We start from the raw sequence: 15,958 nt of genomic DNA, 5'->3' as shown, positions 1-15,958 counted from the left end.
TACCGGCCAGCACGAGGCACGAGAAGGCGACATGAAAGCGACTGCAAAGAGAAAGCACCGTAAAAAGAAGCGCGGTAAAGACCGAAAGACGGTAACTAAGGTAGCGCCGCCAAAGATGGCGAGAAACCCAAAAGGGCAGGGCGCGAGGAAAAAGGTGCGGTCGTCACGGACGATGTTGACGCATCCCAAACGTTCGGGCCACCGGTCAAAGGGGGACCGCGAGGCATGTTCTGCATGGACGCGGACAAAGGGCACGGGGCAGTTAAACTCCTCGTCGTTCCGTAGTTCTTTTCAAAGCTCAGCGTGCAGTACGAAGAAGCGCAAGGTGGCAGGACGAGACCAGGTGGGGAGTAGCGACGCGGTCAATCGAGTTTGTGAGGAAAGCGGGGCACCAGGACGCAAATTGGCAGGAGACCGTAACGTCTTGGGGGAGCTGATAGTGAGTCAGCCCTTTTGTTGTCCCTCGGCAGCCAGAGTAGCTTTCAAATCGCGGCCACCTCGGGTGCGGCTCAAAGTATGAGTCAGACATAAGCGTTTGGAAAGGGAGGCCAGGAGCGCTTCCGTAGAAATGAAGTGTTGTTTTTTATTTTGAGCATCGGAAAGTTTTCGCGATTTGAGACTAGGAATTCTTTCAATGTGTAAAGTTTGAGCTTTGTTTGTGTTTTCGTTTGAGAAGCTCAGAGATTTGAAAGATGAGGTTTGTGTAAACATGTAGTCTCGCCAGTGTTAGTTAATGAGTAAATAGGCTTTCTCTTTTTTGTGTGTGAGTAACCTGAGTGTCAAGGTTATTGTTGAGAGGCCTATGGTAACGCGCGTGTGTTTTAGTTAACCTTCTTTTTTTTATAAGCGTTCTTTTATTTTCTAAGGTTAACCGCGTACATTTTCAGTGAGTGCATGATTTGCACTGAGAAGCGTTCTTAGTTCCTTTAGCGCGTGTCCTGTGTGGACGGAAGGAAGCAGATTTATGACTGGGTTGCTCGTGTGTGTTGAGGGCAGCCGTATTCTGACTTCTCTGATAGGTATGCGGGGAACGAGTTATTAAAAGACGCATTATTTTAAGGGTTCTGCAGAGTGTGTAAGTCCCGCAAGTTTAATTGTTCATTTAAGTCACGTGTCCTGTAGGACTTTCAGGGAAGAAACGGGAGTAAGCGTAAATGAAAAGTTTGCCTACAACGCAAGTACGCTTTCTGTTTAGTGACCACAAGGCTAGTGCACTTGTGATTACGTACTTGTGAGGTTGACCAGATTGTTCAGTGGCACCATTACGTGCGATAAGTACGCCACTGCGTTAGATTGGAAACATGCTGTTCGTGTAGTTAGGCCACTTAAGTTATGTTCGGCTGTTTTCATTTGTTGTATGCATCGTCAACGACACTTTGTTTTGCAACAACAATGGTACTCTGGTCTTGTCGGCATTCGGGGAGAAATGGATAGCTGTTTGGAAGGGTGGTTGGAACTGTTTAGTCAAAATTGGGGAATAAAAGATCAGGGTTCATTTTGACTCAGTAATAGCCTGGTGAGTCAGGGGTGAAGAGCCTGCGCTTGCACGTGGTGCAGCGCTGTGTTGTTTTGTTTATTTGACGTATGTTCTCCAGGGCCCAGGATCCCGAAGTTCGTCAAACGAGGCTCGACACCAATACCCTGCAGGTTCTTTCAGCGTTCCTCATGACCGGCGAATTGAGTTCACCGGCCATTCAGAACAACCGGGGCGAGGACGAGCTGTTAGATATGGAGCTGTTTCCTGCGCCTACTTCGAGTTCCCCCAGACCACATCGAATCGCAGCACAACTAATTGAGAAGCGCAGAAACACGGAAAGCACATTCCAGAGGAGCGCTCGAGCCAACAAGTTGAAGGCCACAAGTTCACGTGCAAACAAGTTCGTACGCCGCCGGTAGCTATTCACTGCTTGACTCTTCCAGAAAGCGAGGGGATAGCCCGGCACTGTTGGAAGTAGGTGGGCCCTTGGACAATGTAGCCCAAGCGTCCCCCTTCTTCGCCTTTGAAGAAGGCATTTGCCACCACAGCGGGGCCGTACCGCCGGGAGTAGGTGAGCCCTCGGACAATGGAGCCCAAGCGTCCCCCTTCTCCGCCTTTGAAGAGCGCATTGCAAGTCTGCAAGGCAAGACCGCAGAGAGCCGCCGGGTGTGACACCGTGACACGGGCGCCAACCATTGGCCGAAAATGGAGTCATCTGAGCGGACTCTCCCATTGGCCGAACATTACGCGACTTCCAGTCCTCGAAGGGTTTAAAACAAGCATTCCAGAGAGACCAGAGCATTCCCTTGATTGACCTCTCTCGAACTTCTTGCCGCGGGCCGCAGCGTCAGAGTTGCTGCCGGCTCGTAATAACTGTAGGACTGTTACTTGACTCTCACCTCTCTGTATATAATGTAAAATAAACCCTCCAAGTTTGTTTTTCATCCCGAAGTCCGTCCACAACCCCTACAACGTATTGGCCTCGTATTGGACTCTGTCTAAACCAATTGCCTACACCACCGAGACGAGACATTCATTTGAGGGATTGTCAGCCGTTTGTGCGCAGGCGCGAGCAAGAGCAGGCAGAGAGAGAAAATCTGGGGCTTTTGCTTCTTGAATATTATACCAAAGGTCATAGAGTTATGACCTTTGGTCATAGTTTCCTACAGTAATTTTTGTAGGAAACTCTATGCCTTTGGTAGCATATACAGTAACTCTATTGAATATTGGCCTCGAGCTCCACCACTGGAAAAGTGGCGCCACCGTCCACGTGACTTGCTATTAGGGATCACGTGGACATAGCGGCCGCGTCGGCTGCTTCGGGAGCGCCGAAGCGAGCTGAAAACGAGCTTAAATTCCCTCGTAAGCTGCGGTCCTCATTTAGTGACGAAATTTTCCCGCTTCGAGTGTCTCCTTTACAACGCTTGAAAGCACTACAATAGGTAGTGGCTTCCTTTGAAGGCGCGCAACATGGTAGGCTACTGCTCGGTGCCGCAGGGCCGGACGCACGTAACGGAGGCCGGTGTCAGCCTTATTCACACGTAGCCGCAGGACAACAAGCTGCGTGAAGCTTGGCTCGCGAAACATAAAACCAGCAAACAGTCATCGGCTAAAACTCGGGTATGCAGGAAGCACAGACGCGAGGAAGATTTCTGCTACGGCGCCCTATCTGCAATGTTCTGAAAACACGCACTGAGACGCTCGCCCGAGTCTGCTGCGCGACTAATGTTATGACGGTTTGGTCTATCAACTTGTCGATGCTTTAGATACTGGCAAGTTCAGTGGAGTGGAAAGGCAGCGGTAAGAAGCACATTTAAAAGAAGCATGGCATATGGTCATGTTTGTGTTATGAATTAATGCGCTGGATTACAAAAAAGGAGCAGCGGGAAATTGTACGTTGAGAACACCGATAAACATACAGCGCGACGCAACTCGAAAAAGAATATTGAAAAGTCAAAGAATTTAGAAGAAAAAAGAAGATTGAATCGTCGCGACGGCACATCATAGTCCCTTAGGCGTCGAAGTCTCTACAATGAAGTTATTTTTGAACAGCTCTGATAGCTCCCACGCAACAATGGTTGCTTATATACTGTCAAATGCTCATATTCTGCGGCCTAAAGCTCATGGCACGGTGCGAGAACGCGCGCGCGGAGAAAGCGAAACAGTGCTCGGACAAGCATGCAGACGCGCAGTCAGTCGCTGCGAATCTGCGCGATCTCTGCATTGAGGCTTCTTTCTATCACGCTTCATTTAATTATACAAACACTATTAGAACATATTTCACATAGTTTGCTCTCAGCGTTTACCTACCTTTCACGCAAGACGCCGGTTCGGGAGACTTCATCGCGGCGACCGCGCGCAGTGGCGTTCACTGTACGTATTCGGTAAAGAGATAGCGTCTATAAACGATTGTGTGCTTTCAGTTTGCCCAAGATTATTATTTAGACAGTAAACAACTTCTCTCGTTTCGAAAGTACTTACAGAAATGTCCGGGAGAGCTCGCGCGTGGTGTTTTCAGTGAGCGCTGACAGCAAAACCTATGAGGAGCGCGCCGCGTGATCCCTCATACTACGCCAGCGAGGCACTTCCGATAGATGGCGACTCCGTAACTCCTCGCCGCCAATAGTGTGATACAGGCATGCTCCGCTCCCGCCAAATACGATATTTTGGTCTGCAGCGCTGATACTTTCTTGGGCAGGAACTCGAGGTCATCCTGAGATAGCAACTTGTAGCTTGGGTCGATGACCTGAATCTGAAAGAATACAAAGCAGTTACTTTGATAAAAGGTTGGTTATAATATTGTCAAACTTTGTGAATTGTTTGAATACCTCCCTCTCGACAACATGAAAGGGTTCCAAGCCAGTGCAAATCGTGTTGATTATGGCGTTGTCAAGAGCAGCCTTTCGATGAACAGCCATAGAGCTGCACCCAACGGTGAAGGCAGACGTTATCTTCGGCTAGCTTGCCAGCCCTTTCTCTTCGTGCGTGTACTCATGTTCGGGCGTTCTTTTTAGGTGCCGAATCAAATTAGTTGAAACTCCGACTACAGCATGTGCAAGTTCGGAGCAAAGCTTGCAGCATGTAGCTTGTTTTCTTCACGGGTAATTAAAGAAAAATTTGTTCCATTGTGCCATATTGGCGGACTTATTGCGTGTGTGAGCTGCTGGGTGCAGGAGCAGTGTGGCAGTGCGTTATGGAAGCTCTTCTTATTTGTTATAGAAGGCTGGAAAGGAGGGTGACCCGCCGTGGTTGCTCAGTGGCTATGGTGTTGGGCTGCTGAGCACGAGGTCGCGGGATCGAATCCCGGCCACGGCGGCCGCATTTCGATGGGGGCGAAATGCGAAAACACCCGTGTGCTTAGATTTAGGTGCATGTTAAAGAACCCCAGGTGGTCCAAATTTCCGGAGTCCTCCACTACGGCGTGCCTCATAATCAGAAAGTGGTTTTGGCACGTAAAACCCCAAATATTATTATTATTAAAGGAGGGTGGGGGTGGTGGTAGCACAGAAAGCCGAGGGGGGATGCATCAAAGCATTGTCTAGCATTCACAGTATGGCAGCGTTTTACTTCAGCAGCGACTGCGCATTGCATGGCCACAGCGCGCCAGATCTTCAAAGCGATCTGCAACGGAGGCTGAGCCGATGGCAGCTCATACCTGTGTGCGTGCTGCGTTCTCACCGCTCAGTTTGCGTTGAAGCGAATGTTTGCAAGTTTATGTGGCTGATAAAACTATCCTTACTTCGCGTAGCTATCTACACATTTGCTATCGCAATCAATAGTTTACATTTCAGGTGAAACTGACTTTTTTAAAGGTGGCCTCGCAAAAAAAAAAAATTGCTAAATATTTTACCCCGTCTAATGAACGCACCCCGAACTTCATGCATATTTTTCGGGAAAAAAAAGTGTTCATTATGCGAGTAAATACGGTACGTTGTAATCAGTCATGACGTATTCCACAGCCTTTGAATTGGCACCTTACTGAATAAGTAAGTTAAGAAATGTTAGATAATTAAAATTAAATAACTTTTTCTAGGCCAAATTTAGTTCGCACTTCTAGTATGTCATTTTATGGTGGTTTCTGAGAAACCTGCAGGAGTTTCCGCGTAGCCTCATGCTGCAGTCATGTGGATGACAATTTTTCCCTCTCATGAATTTTGCTCGCCTTGCAGGCTTCTGCAGAACTGATCTGGCATTACCCAATAGTGTTCTGCAAAGTCAACTAAAGAATACCTTTTTTTCATGTGCCTGTATTTCACACATATTGGCCTTTACTAAGCTGCTCCAAAACGGACAATTCTTGCTCCAAACCTGCTCCAAAGTGCAAAATTTGCTGCTCCCAGAGCTGCTCCCAAGCTTCCTTGGCTGCTTCCATCCCTGCTAATGCCAGAACTGTAGAAGGCAATTAAAATTTTTTTTATTTCTTGAGGGAACCAACAGCCAATTTTTATCTTAAAGCTTTACTGGTCAGTGTCCAATTCTACAGTGGTAATGCGAAAAAAAAAAAAATTTTGGATCTGCAGTTATCGTGTTTGAAGTAGTACACTAGAAGCATGCTGGAAACACTGATAGGCGAGTGCAATGGTGATCCAGTGCTGGAATTGGTGGGAAGTGGTCGGCTATGCCAATACTGCATAGACCATGTTTAACTTGAGTTGCCAGTCTCAAATTTCTTCACTATAAGCAGTACCGCACTCACAGTCGAACTCACTTATAACAATTTTCAAGTGCCACAAAAATTCCATTGTTATAACCGGGTTACATCAAAAAATCAAAATAGGAGGATGGCAGAGCTGATACGATAAAACTATACTATAGGCAGGGAGGCCAGTTCCCCTCCCCACCACCTTCCTCCGCCCGGCTGCTGATTGTGTTCACTCATTTAACTGCTTCCTGGGCGTTCCAATCACGTGTAAGAAGCCGCTGCTGTCGGTGTTAAAGAATGGCACTGCTACAGCTGCAAAGGGTTGTCATGGGTGGCAAGCAATATGCGAGCACCGCCGAGGCATCACTTTGGTGGCCCCTAAAGGGACCGTTTAAAAATTGTGAGAAGGCTGCCGCGGCAGCCTGTCAGCTTGAGAAATCCAGAAGAAACGTTGAGGAGAGATTGCCACAAGCATCTCGCCACGTACTTGTCACTGGATTGCATGAGAAAAGCCTATGTCCGTCAGGCAGGCATGCTTTACGCAAAGCTTGCCAACATCCTTCTTTAAGGCATCAAAATGCTCCACGTAGTGCAGTGGGAGGTTCCTCGCAAAAACGAAGCCTCAGAGGAACTGAATCATGCCGGGTCTCCTGTGAGGACAACGTAGAGGCAGCCTGCCCTACCGCGTCGTCGCTGCCATTGTCGCCGTCGATATCTGATGCAAGCATGTTCGCGACGATAGTCTCGTCGGTTAGAAGCACTTAGTTTCCAAATCTATAGCCGTGCGCTTTCTTTTCACTGGCAATGGCGTGCATTGCCGATGATCAGCGGGTGGATCAGCCATCTTCCGTTTCAGCGGCGAGTCAAGTGAAGTTGAGAAACTGCGCGGCCAGGAACGACTTCAACACAACCAACAAAAACGAACGGGAGTGATTAAGCTGTTCACAGAACTGCACTGAATGAGGAGCCAGCGAGCAACATGCGAGCAATCTGCTTGCAGTGCAGTTGGCGCGGTCCATTTGTGTTTCGGAGGGTGGGGCGGCGTAGAGCTGTGGGCGCAGCCCATTCGTGTTCGGAGGGGTGGAAGGGTGACGAGAGAGAGCCGCGCGCGGATGGCTGAAAAATGAGCGCATGGCGGCTGTTGGAGCAGCGGCCCCTCGTACAGCGGCTCGAATTTCTCGTTTTCTTTTTTTATTTTCAAGGATTTTGCATTTCACTACCTTTCGGCTCGGACATCCAGCAGCCAGACTTGATCGTTATAACCGATAATGCGGCGTCTGGGCATTACAGTAAGCGGGTTATTTCAACATGGAAAACATACAAAAGTCGATGGTGCAGCAGCTTCATTGTTTTAACCGATATATTGTTAAAACCGGTATTGTTATAAGTGGGTTCGACTGTATAACCAATACATTTTCCAAAGGCTGTGCATGTGCAAAACATGTAGACCAAGCAACCGCATGTGTCCAGGAATTGTGTGTCCTGGAATGTGCCTTCACTTCTGTTGGCAAGGAGGTTCCTCAGCTTCCCAAGTGCTGTACAGCCATTGTGAAACATTTCGTTGAGTCTGCACCAAACAGCAACTTTGGCCGCTGCCGAGACTGTGCTGGTTAGGCTTAGCCAGCGGCGGTGGTGGGCGGCATGACATTGCAGAAAAGCCTGCTTGTGATATATGTTCGTACCTGCAGACTAGTACTGAGATCTGGCCAGAGATCACACGCACAGGCTGGGCAGCAGCGCGTGTGTAGCGGTGCTCGTGGACGATCAGCCAGAAATTACTGCAAACGCATATAGAACAAGTTTACATGCTTGTATACTAGTGCAAGCTTATGTGTGGACAACAGTGCGAATTGATGGAATTGCAGAACACAGCTCAAACTGACAGGGTCGCGGAGTGAAGGTCGCACACGAGATATTTGCACTTTGCGAAGACGTGCATCGCGATGGGCAAATGCAACATGCACTCATACTCGTGGCCTTGGAAGATTTTTTTGTGTGCGGTACTGGAGTTAAAAAAGAACAAATTCATTTTGCCATGGAAATTAGATTTTCCAGCCTGCCCAGTAATTCAAACATTTTTTTTCACTCCACTAGTGTCCGAAAAAATCAAGCAGCCACTGTATTTACTTTATTCACAAAAACTGAAGAGCCCAAGAGTGACAATGCGTGCACGCCTTCGGTGCAGACCGCTCGCCACAGATAGGCTGAAACTAAAGGATTCTCCATAGCCCAAGCAACCCTGTGTGCCCACTGAGGCAGCATGCTACCACCATGTTTTCTTTCTCCTATGTTCCTTGTTCGCTCGCTCGCTCGACGTCTCCTGCTCTGGAATGCCTGGGTCACTTTTCTCTTGGCCTTCGCATTTCATTGAGAAGTGCCCTTGTTGCCTCACTTGTCTGCGTGATTTTCCAACAACCGTATTATAACCGGTATTTCGTCTTGCACGACTGCACTATAAGCGATATGTTTATATGTTGAGTTCTGTGGGAAGATAAACGGGAGTCGGAAAAGACCGCATTATATCTGGACTTGCACTATAAGCGGTTACGTTATCAAGTGGTCTGAGCTGTACTACTATACTCGTGTAGTGCTGACACCCATTTACAGCACAATTAGTTGATGCCACTCGTATGCATACAAAAGCACTCACGTGCGCCATCATGCAATGGGGGATGCCACGGTTCACCACAATTCTGCTATTCCACTCGTTGCCACAAAGACAATGCCGCTTGTTAGCGTGAACATTCTTTAGATTGTAATGCAGATAATATAAGGCGCAAATGCCTATATAGTAATATAAAGACTGATTTTAGACAATACATATTGTACGCTTAAGAAGTGGGCTTGCTGCCTTGCTTGTCTGCGGGAATTTCCAGCAACCATATTATAACCGGTATCTCGTCTCGCATGGCTTCACTATATGTAAACTAGCACACACATGTAATGTTATGTGCTTATTTCGAGTACGAGCTCTATTTTTGTTTCTCAATTTATTCTAATTTTATGCAAGCATCCTTCAATTTTCTGCATAGGTGTGCACACGTAGGGTGTCGATGGCTTCCGTATGATTCAAGTAATGCCATAAGAGCAACCTTATTGCTGCTGACCCTAGAGCAAGAGTTGACTTTTAAGTTAAGCTCTAGAACACTCTCTCAGATTTCAAGGGTGTAGCATTTTCTGAATTTCAACTATGCGCTTAAAATCTTTCTTTAAAGCATTTCACCCTTGTGTGACCAGTCTATTTATGCTACTCGTAAATCCTGGCATGTACCAACTAGATGCTGGACTAATCCTTTTATTTCAGGAAGCAGGTAGTGGCCAGGTGTTCATAAGATCATGAAATTTCTTACTATTCTTTTTGTTCCAGATTTTTTGTACGTTTAAATGCTGTTATAACACTGAAAGGGCTAAGAATCTGAGTCACTGTGTCGATTTGTTGCTTTGCTTTCTACAAGCATTTGGCAGTTATATAGTTGTGGTAATATGTATTGCAAAGTTGAAATTATGTATTAAGCACAATTGTTTCAACCTGGTCCCCATTTTTTTTTTAGTTGCGATGTGATTATCCCAACTTGATGAAACCTGTGGTGCCGAAAGAGAGAGGACACAAGGGTTTGTCAGAACTGACTCGTATACTTCTGGGCCTTCCGTTGAACAAGGATGAACAATGCTCCGATTGGGAAAACAGGCCACTGAGACAGTCTCAGATGAAATATGCTGGTGAGTACTGGCTGCAGCTCCTTAAGAGTAATTGGGGGTGTGCAAATATTTGAAACTTTTGAATAATGAATCAAATGTTGTCCTTTTTGGTTTGGTCCTTGAATTGCATATAAGGTCCTTATCCATCCAATCTTAGAATATGCAATCATCTGGTTTTCGTATATGCATGCAAAAAGATATACACATGCTTGGAACGGTGCAAGAAAAAGCAGTTGGCTTTATCTACAACAGGCACTGGCACACTGGTTCCCCCACAGAGCTGCTTTCGCACGTGTGCCTAGATACATTATCAAGTCATGTAACACTTTATAGAGTCAAGTTCTTATATCAATTATGTAATACATAATGCATTCGACATGGATCCTGCTACTTACATTAGTTTTAACCGTTCTAAGGACATGCATCACAAGCATGAACTCACGATAAATGAATACTCTTGTGTTAACAGCATATATTACTATTCTTTATACCCCCAAGCCATAAGGGAATGGAATGCTCTAGATAAATTCACAACTTTGCAGGATACCCTAAAAAAGTTCATTGAGCTCACGGCTGCATCACTCCTCTCAACAAGCCAGACTTACGACCATCTTCAGTGTGTTATTGACTTGTGTCATTAACTGCTAGATGCATACTATTTGTATGAATGTATGAAAAGGACACTAAGACTGCTCTGGTCTTTGTGTCCTTTTCTTGTCTTCATTTAGTGTGTGCTAAGCTTTCTACTTTACATTGTCGACTGTATACGATCAAACAGGAAATTCAAGCAAAAGTGCGACAACTCTCATCCCATCCATAGTGAATATAACAGTGGACAGCAAGCACACTGCATCACTTAGGCAGCCAGACTTTTCCAGCTCAGCACTATCACTCAGAATAAAATGTTTAGACACGCCATTTGACAATGGGTATTGTTTAATACTAAGACTTTTTTTGGACATGCCCGATAATTCGGACACCTTCGCAGCACTACCAAATACTCCATACAGCTAGTATATAAGAACATCTGAAATTTTGCACACAAAAACCGTTCACTGTCTGATTTTCCTTACTTTTTCCGTGACTACAGATCCGAAACGGCTATAATCGAAGCCACCACCGCTGCCATTTTGGTTATCTCGCAGCCTCAAACCAGTGCTCTTGTATGCTGATCCACTAGGCCTAGCTGCTTCGACATTCTCTACCAAGCTTCCTGATGTTCGGTGTCGCATCAGTGCACACCCCGCACCATGCTGTTTATGCTGTATACCTCCTCCCTGTCGGCATGCTTTGAAAGCGAGGCACCTTCTTTGTGGCTTGTGAAATCTGCGTGCAGTGGTCGCTCGCGTGTTCACCTTGAAAGTGGTACCATTGTTGCACTTGCACTGGAGAAGGGTGCACGCTTCCGTGGGCCCAATTTGGTTGTTTCCATGCTTTCGTACTTTGCGAGCGCCCCCTTTTTACCTTGACCGGGTTTGAAGCATTCATTGTAACAGTACAGTGATTTAAAGAAGCAGTTTCAATAGGCAGGGTCGGAAAATCGTAAATGCACTGCAATGTGATCATTATAACTGATAGTTATATCTAGGATCGTTATCAGTGGGTTCTGCTGTATACGTTATACAATATTGGCACCATCTGCCATGACCAGTCGAACTAGAGTAAAAGCACATTCAATGCAACTAGCATTCTTAGGGTACTTGATGGAACTTTCTGGGGGCTGTCTGTCCGTCTGTGTTTGTGTTTGACCACCTTTCTAACTCCTTGAAACTGGAACTAGCTGGGCCTAGTCTATCCAGTGGTCGCTGAATGCACCCAAACTGCAGGACAAGCCAAGTCGCTAATTGTTGAAAGGCTAAACCGTGGTATTTTTAGTTTGGCATGTCTATTGTTTTATCATTTGTGTGTTAAGGAGGGATTGCGGGTCTTAGTAGAGACCAAATAATTGTGGAAATGAAATTTTTTTATAAATTGATATATTGATAAAACTTACCTGCATCAACTGATACATGACTCGGAAATTATCTTGCATCTTGGATTAATATTTTAGTCGTAGCGTTTTATATTGCAACTGTGCTGAAAAAAGGTCTTTTTCTGTGCAACACAGCTGCCATTGTATGTTTCCGATCACAGCCATCTAGGTTTTCCTTGAAAGAACAGCCCCTCATCTTCAATATCCTATCACTGCTCGCTGGCGTTACATATTGACTTTCTAAAAAGAAACAAGTAATTAAGACTAACCAACAGCGATTGTATTCTCTGTTTGGCACACATGACAGCAGCATGCCAGTCAGTTAGCCAAGCATTGTTCTCGCCGCCTGCTGCACGGTGTCGGCATGCACCATTTTATCTTGGTGTTGTCACTAGTTCCATGCTAAGTGTAAATTAGGGAAACTGGTGTTAGCCGAGAACTTCAAAATGCACCTTGCAATGACTTGGGACATCCTTGGTGCTCTTGGTGGTGTGGCCGCCACGCCCACTGCAATAGGCTCAACAGATGAAGCTCAACTAGTAAACCTGTCAGCTGCTAATAGCATTGCGGACAGCGGCCGTGTGTGCCAAGAAAGGCAAATTTGGCAGCCACATCAGTTAAAACATGAAGCAGAAATGAGACTACAGCCAGTGCCTGCTATGAAGTGGACGTTGCTATGTCCGCTTGATATGATGCTTCAATGTTGCTACGGCTATGAAGCGGACGTCACACATACCACTTCAGACAACAACACTCACCACTTGTGAGTTTGGAGGCAGCAGGTGCCTTACTAGTGGTTGCAAAGTGCAAAATATGAAACGGTGAAGTAAAAATAGAGAAAGGTGAGCAGTAGCACAGCCTTGCCTATGGGTGTGAACTGTGGTTAGACATTGGTGCGAGTTCACTGAGTGTTCGTGGAGATTAAGATCAGCCCATTCACTGTGAATGTGTTTGCTGTGTGCCTCCATGCAAGTGATTGGCAATCAGCAAATGGCGCTAAATGTTGCTTTTCAAAGATGCACATTATGCATCACGGCCTTCACGTGAAATCGTGGCAGGGATACTTAGTGCACGAGATACAGTGGACTCTCTTTAGGTCAACTTCAAGGGACCAGGGAAATTGGTTCCATTTACCAGGAGTTCCATTTACTCAGGGACATTGCGAGAGCATTGCATGAATACAAATGCCAACCAACCATGAGGATGGTGTTTCGTTTAAGCAGCAGTTTGATTTCCATTTATCAAGATTTCAGTGTATTTGAGGACATAATGACGACTTGAGGAATAGCATCAATATTTCGAAGATTCGGTATATTTGTTATATTTCAGTGCTTCTTTTGCTGCTTTTCTATAAGGCTGTTGTATAAAACCATCTTCAGCCTCAATTGTTGACTGAATTTGGCTTCGATAATATCTATACGCTTGGACCAGATAGTGCTTGTTGATGCTAGGCAGTGCTTCCACAATAGCAGGCTGTAGCAAGTTTTCATCATTCTGTGGTAGTTTGTTAGTCTTTCTCTGTGACACCTGCCATACATAGCGGCGTACAGGTTTAGATATTTGGAACTAGGATACCATATTGAGGGGTATGCGGTCGCTGAAGTTCGCAACCAGACATTCTTGGGTGGCTCAATCACTGCAGGCTCAAGCAAATCCATAACTTAGGGGCGGCACCTAATCATGCACTGGAAGCTTGATTTTTGATTCTGCCGCTTGAAGCTGATCATCAGTGGCCATAATCGGCTTTTCGGGGTTCTCACTCATCATGATCTCTACGTGCTGAGAAATTCACCCATCTGAACGACATCTGACCACTCGAAGTTCTTAATTGTCTTTGTCACAGATAATTGGCCACAAACTTGTCTCACCCGGAAAGCAAACCATTTTGCAACATTCAAGAAGATGGTGAACTTCATGTCACAGTGGTCGGTGTGCAAGGCAACTAGGGGAATGTACTGTTTCATCTATAGTGTCAGAGTGAAAGCCAATACCCTGTAATAAATGTGCTACATAGGTGACAGAGGGGTTGGTGTGGACAATGTTAAGCACCTAAATATAAAATGAGAATGTTACTGTCTATGACGATTCAAAGCCGTATCCTCTAGTGCCTCGCACACCCACTATGGGAAGACTGGCCACTACGTGCCGCATACAGGTGATGTGGATCAGAGTTGTTTCATGGCATCGAAAATTGGCAGCGAACCTTGAAAAAGTGACACATGGGTGTCTGGCCCACACGCAGTAAGCCGGCGGTGACGCCATCTGCCCCCCCCCCCCCCCCCCCCCCCCGGCAGTTGCAGCTGGCGCTGCTCTGTCACCTCAGCAGAAGGGCCCATCGACCTTAGGGCTGGTGGCCTTAAAGTGCACGTCTGGCATATCGAGGCTTTCATGTCAAACAGTGTTCGCAAGAGCGCGTGTCCAGCGCTTCACAAGAGGTGATGGACACAACAGCCAGCCAGATGGCGCGCCACCAGCGCCTAAGGAGTGGCAAGATTCTTGCGATTGCTCCAAAAAGACAAAGCTCACGTCACAACGCCTGGAAAGGGCCTGTGAGCTAATCTCTCTTAACCCTTTGAGGGTCAATGACATAAATATACGGCGCCGGGAACAGGTCCAGAAATGGTCGATGCCGTATATTTACGGCGCCGTCTGTACGTTTAAAAAGTGCGCAAGTTTCCGAACTTTTTCTTTTCTATCGTATGCTGCCACTATGTAGGAATACAGGGAATTTTTTTTCGCGCGCCTCCCTGTTGGTTTTCATTGCATGGTTTGTTTTAGAACTAGTTTGCTCCCGTGCGTCTGTATACTACCGCGCGCGCATTGGCGTGCGCGCGGGCGGGCGGTGGTTTAGGTTTTGTTCCGCGGGCGGTTTCGGCTGCTTTCACTTGCAAAACTGATGGCTATCCTGTTAATAATCGCTCAAAGGGCTACCGCTTGTTTCTCACTCGTTTAGTGCTCGCAGTGGTGTGCATACAAAGGATGCCGCCGTGCATGTGTTTCCGTTGCTTTTTTTTGGGACATTCAAAATAACTAATTGCCTCTGGTTGGTGATAAGATGAAGATTAGTGGAAGTTTGTCACACGTTTTGCTTTTTTGACGGGCACACAACCACACAGTTTTCTTGAGTGTGCGTACCTATGCAGTTCGATTATGCTATGAATGTAAATATTAGTGTAAGAGCAGGAGCAGGTGAGAATTGCGAAATTTTCTCGTGTGCTCATTTTCAAAGCCTTGAACTATGTGTATAACAATGCATCAAATTTTTAATTATTATAACTATTTGCTTTTTTATTGTTGTTATTCATGAATGAAAAGTACATATATACGAACGCAAAATATTTTTTTCTCACTTTACGGAAGACGTCATGGCCACGTCACGGTAACGCCTCCCTAACAGGAAGGCTAACCGTTCTGCAGGCATTCACAACAAAGTTTCTTCACTCACTCACTCACTCACTTTACGGTCACCCTAGAAAAATTACGGTAAATTTTTTTCGAAATAAGTCCTGAAGAATTGGAATCTGCAATAAAGAAAATCGACCCTGGGCAGTTGCATATGGCGAAAAAAAATCGACCCTCAAAAGGTTAAGCACACAGCACAAACACTTTTGTCATTATGGAGACACAAATACTGCAATAAAATATTAGGACTCATTCATAACCTTGACAGTATTAGAGAACTCCTACACAAACATAATCCAATGTTGCTGTGTGTTCAAGAGACACATCTAAAATACACATTCTTCATCAGTATGCAATCTTCTAAAAAGACTGTGTTGAGGCTAATGCCTTGTGCGGCGGTGTACCAATCCTTTCCGACAAGTGTGTAGCTTGTCATGATGTAGCCTTACAGGCACCCCTTGAGGCAGTGTCAGTTCGGGCCATTCTTTTTAATAAATTGGTCACTGTATGCTCCATTTATTTACCACCGAACCATATTCTTGAAAAGAGCCTTTTATAACCTCATTGATCAGCTTCCTGAGCCTTACGTACTCGTGGGAGATTTTAACGCTCGTAACACAATGTGGGGAGACTCGCGGTGCGATGCGAGAGGTCGACTCGTTGAAAATTTCGTTTTAACCTCTGGTGCATACCTCTTCCATAAGAAAGAATCAACGTATTATAAACCACATCATAATTCATACTCATCAATAGACCTGTTGATCGG

At 45.9% G+C, this 15,958-nt stretch overlaps 1 protein-coding gene across 4 annotated transcripts in view; it reads left to right on the top strand.

The window, feature by feature from the left end:
- Positions 1-15,958, top strand: part of Nbr (exonuclease mut-7 homolog) — a 131,036-nt gene that overhangs the window by 61,941 nt on the left and 53,137 nt on the right. For all 4 annotated transcript variants that reach the window (XM_075694602.1, XM_075694593.1, XM_075694599.1 and 1 more), the window contains exon 14: positions 9,671-9,839. In XM_075694602.1, coding sequence (XP_075550717.1) covers positions 9,671-9,839 — 169 coding nt within the window. The remainder of the gene's footprint in view (positions 1-9,670; positions 9,840-15,958) is intronic.

This window comes from Dermacentor variabilis, chromosome 1 (assembly GCF_050947875.1).
Source record: "Dermacentor variabilis isolate Ectoservices chromosome 1, ASM5094787v1, whole genome shotgun sequence".
In the NCBI taxonomy this organism is placed as follows: domain Eukaryota; kingdom Metazoa; phylum Arthropoda; class Arachnida; order Ixodida; family Ixodidae; genus Dermacentor; species Dermacentor variabilis.
The sequence above is the reverse complement of the archived record's forward strand: the minus strand, read 5'-3'. Positions and strand labels throughout refer to the sequence as shown.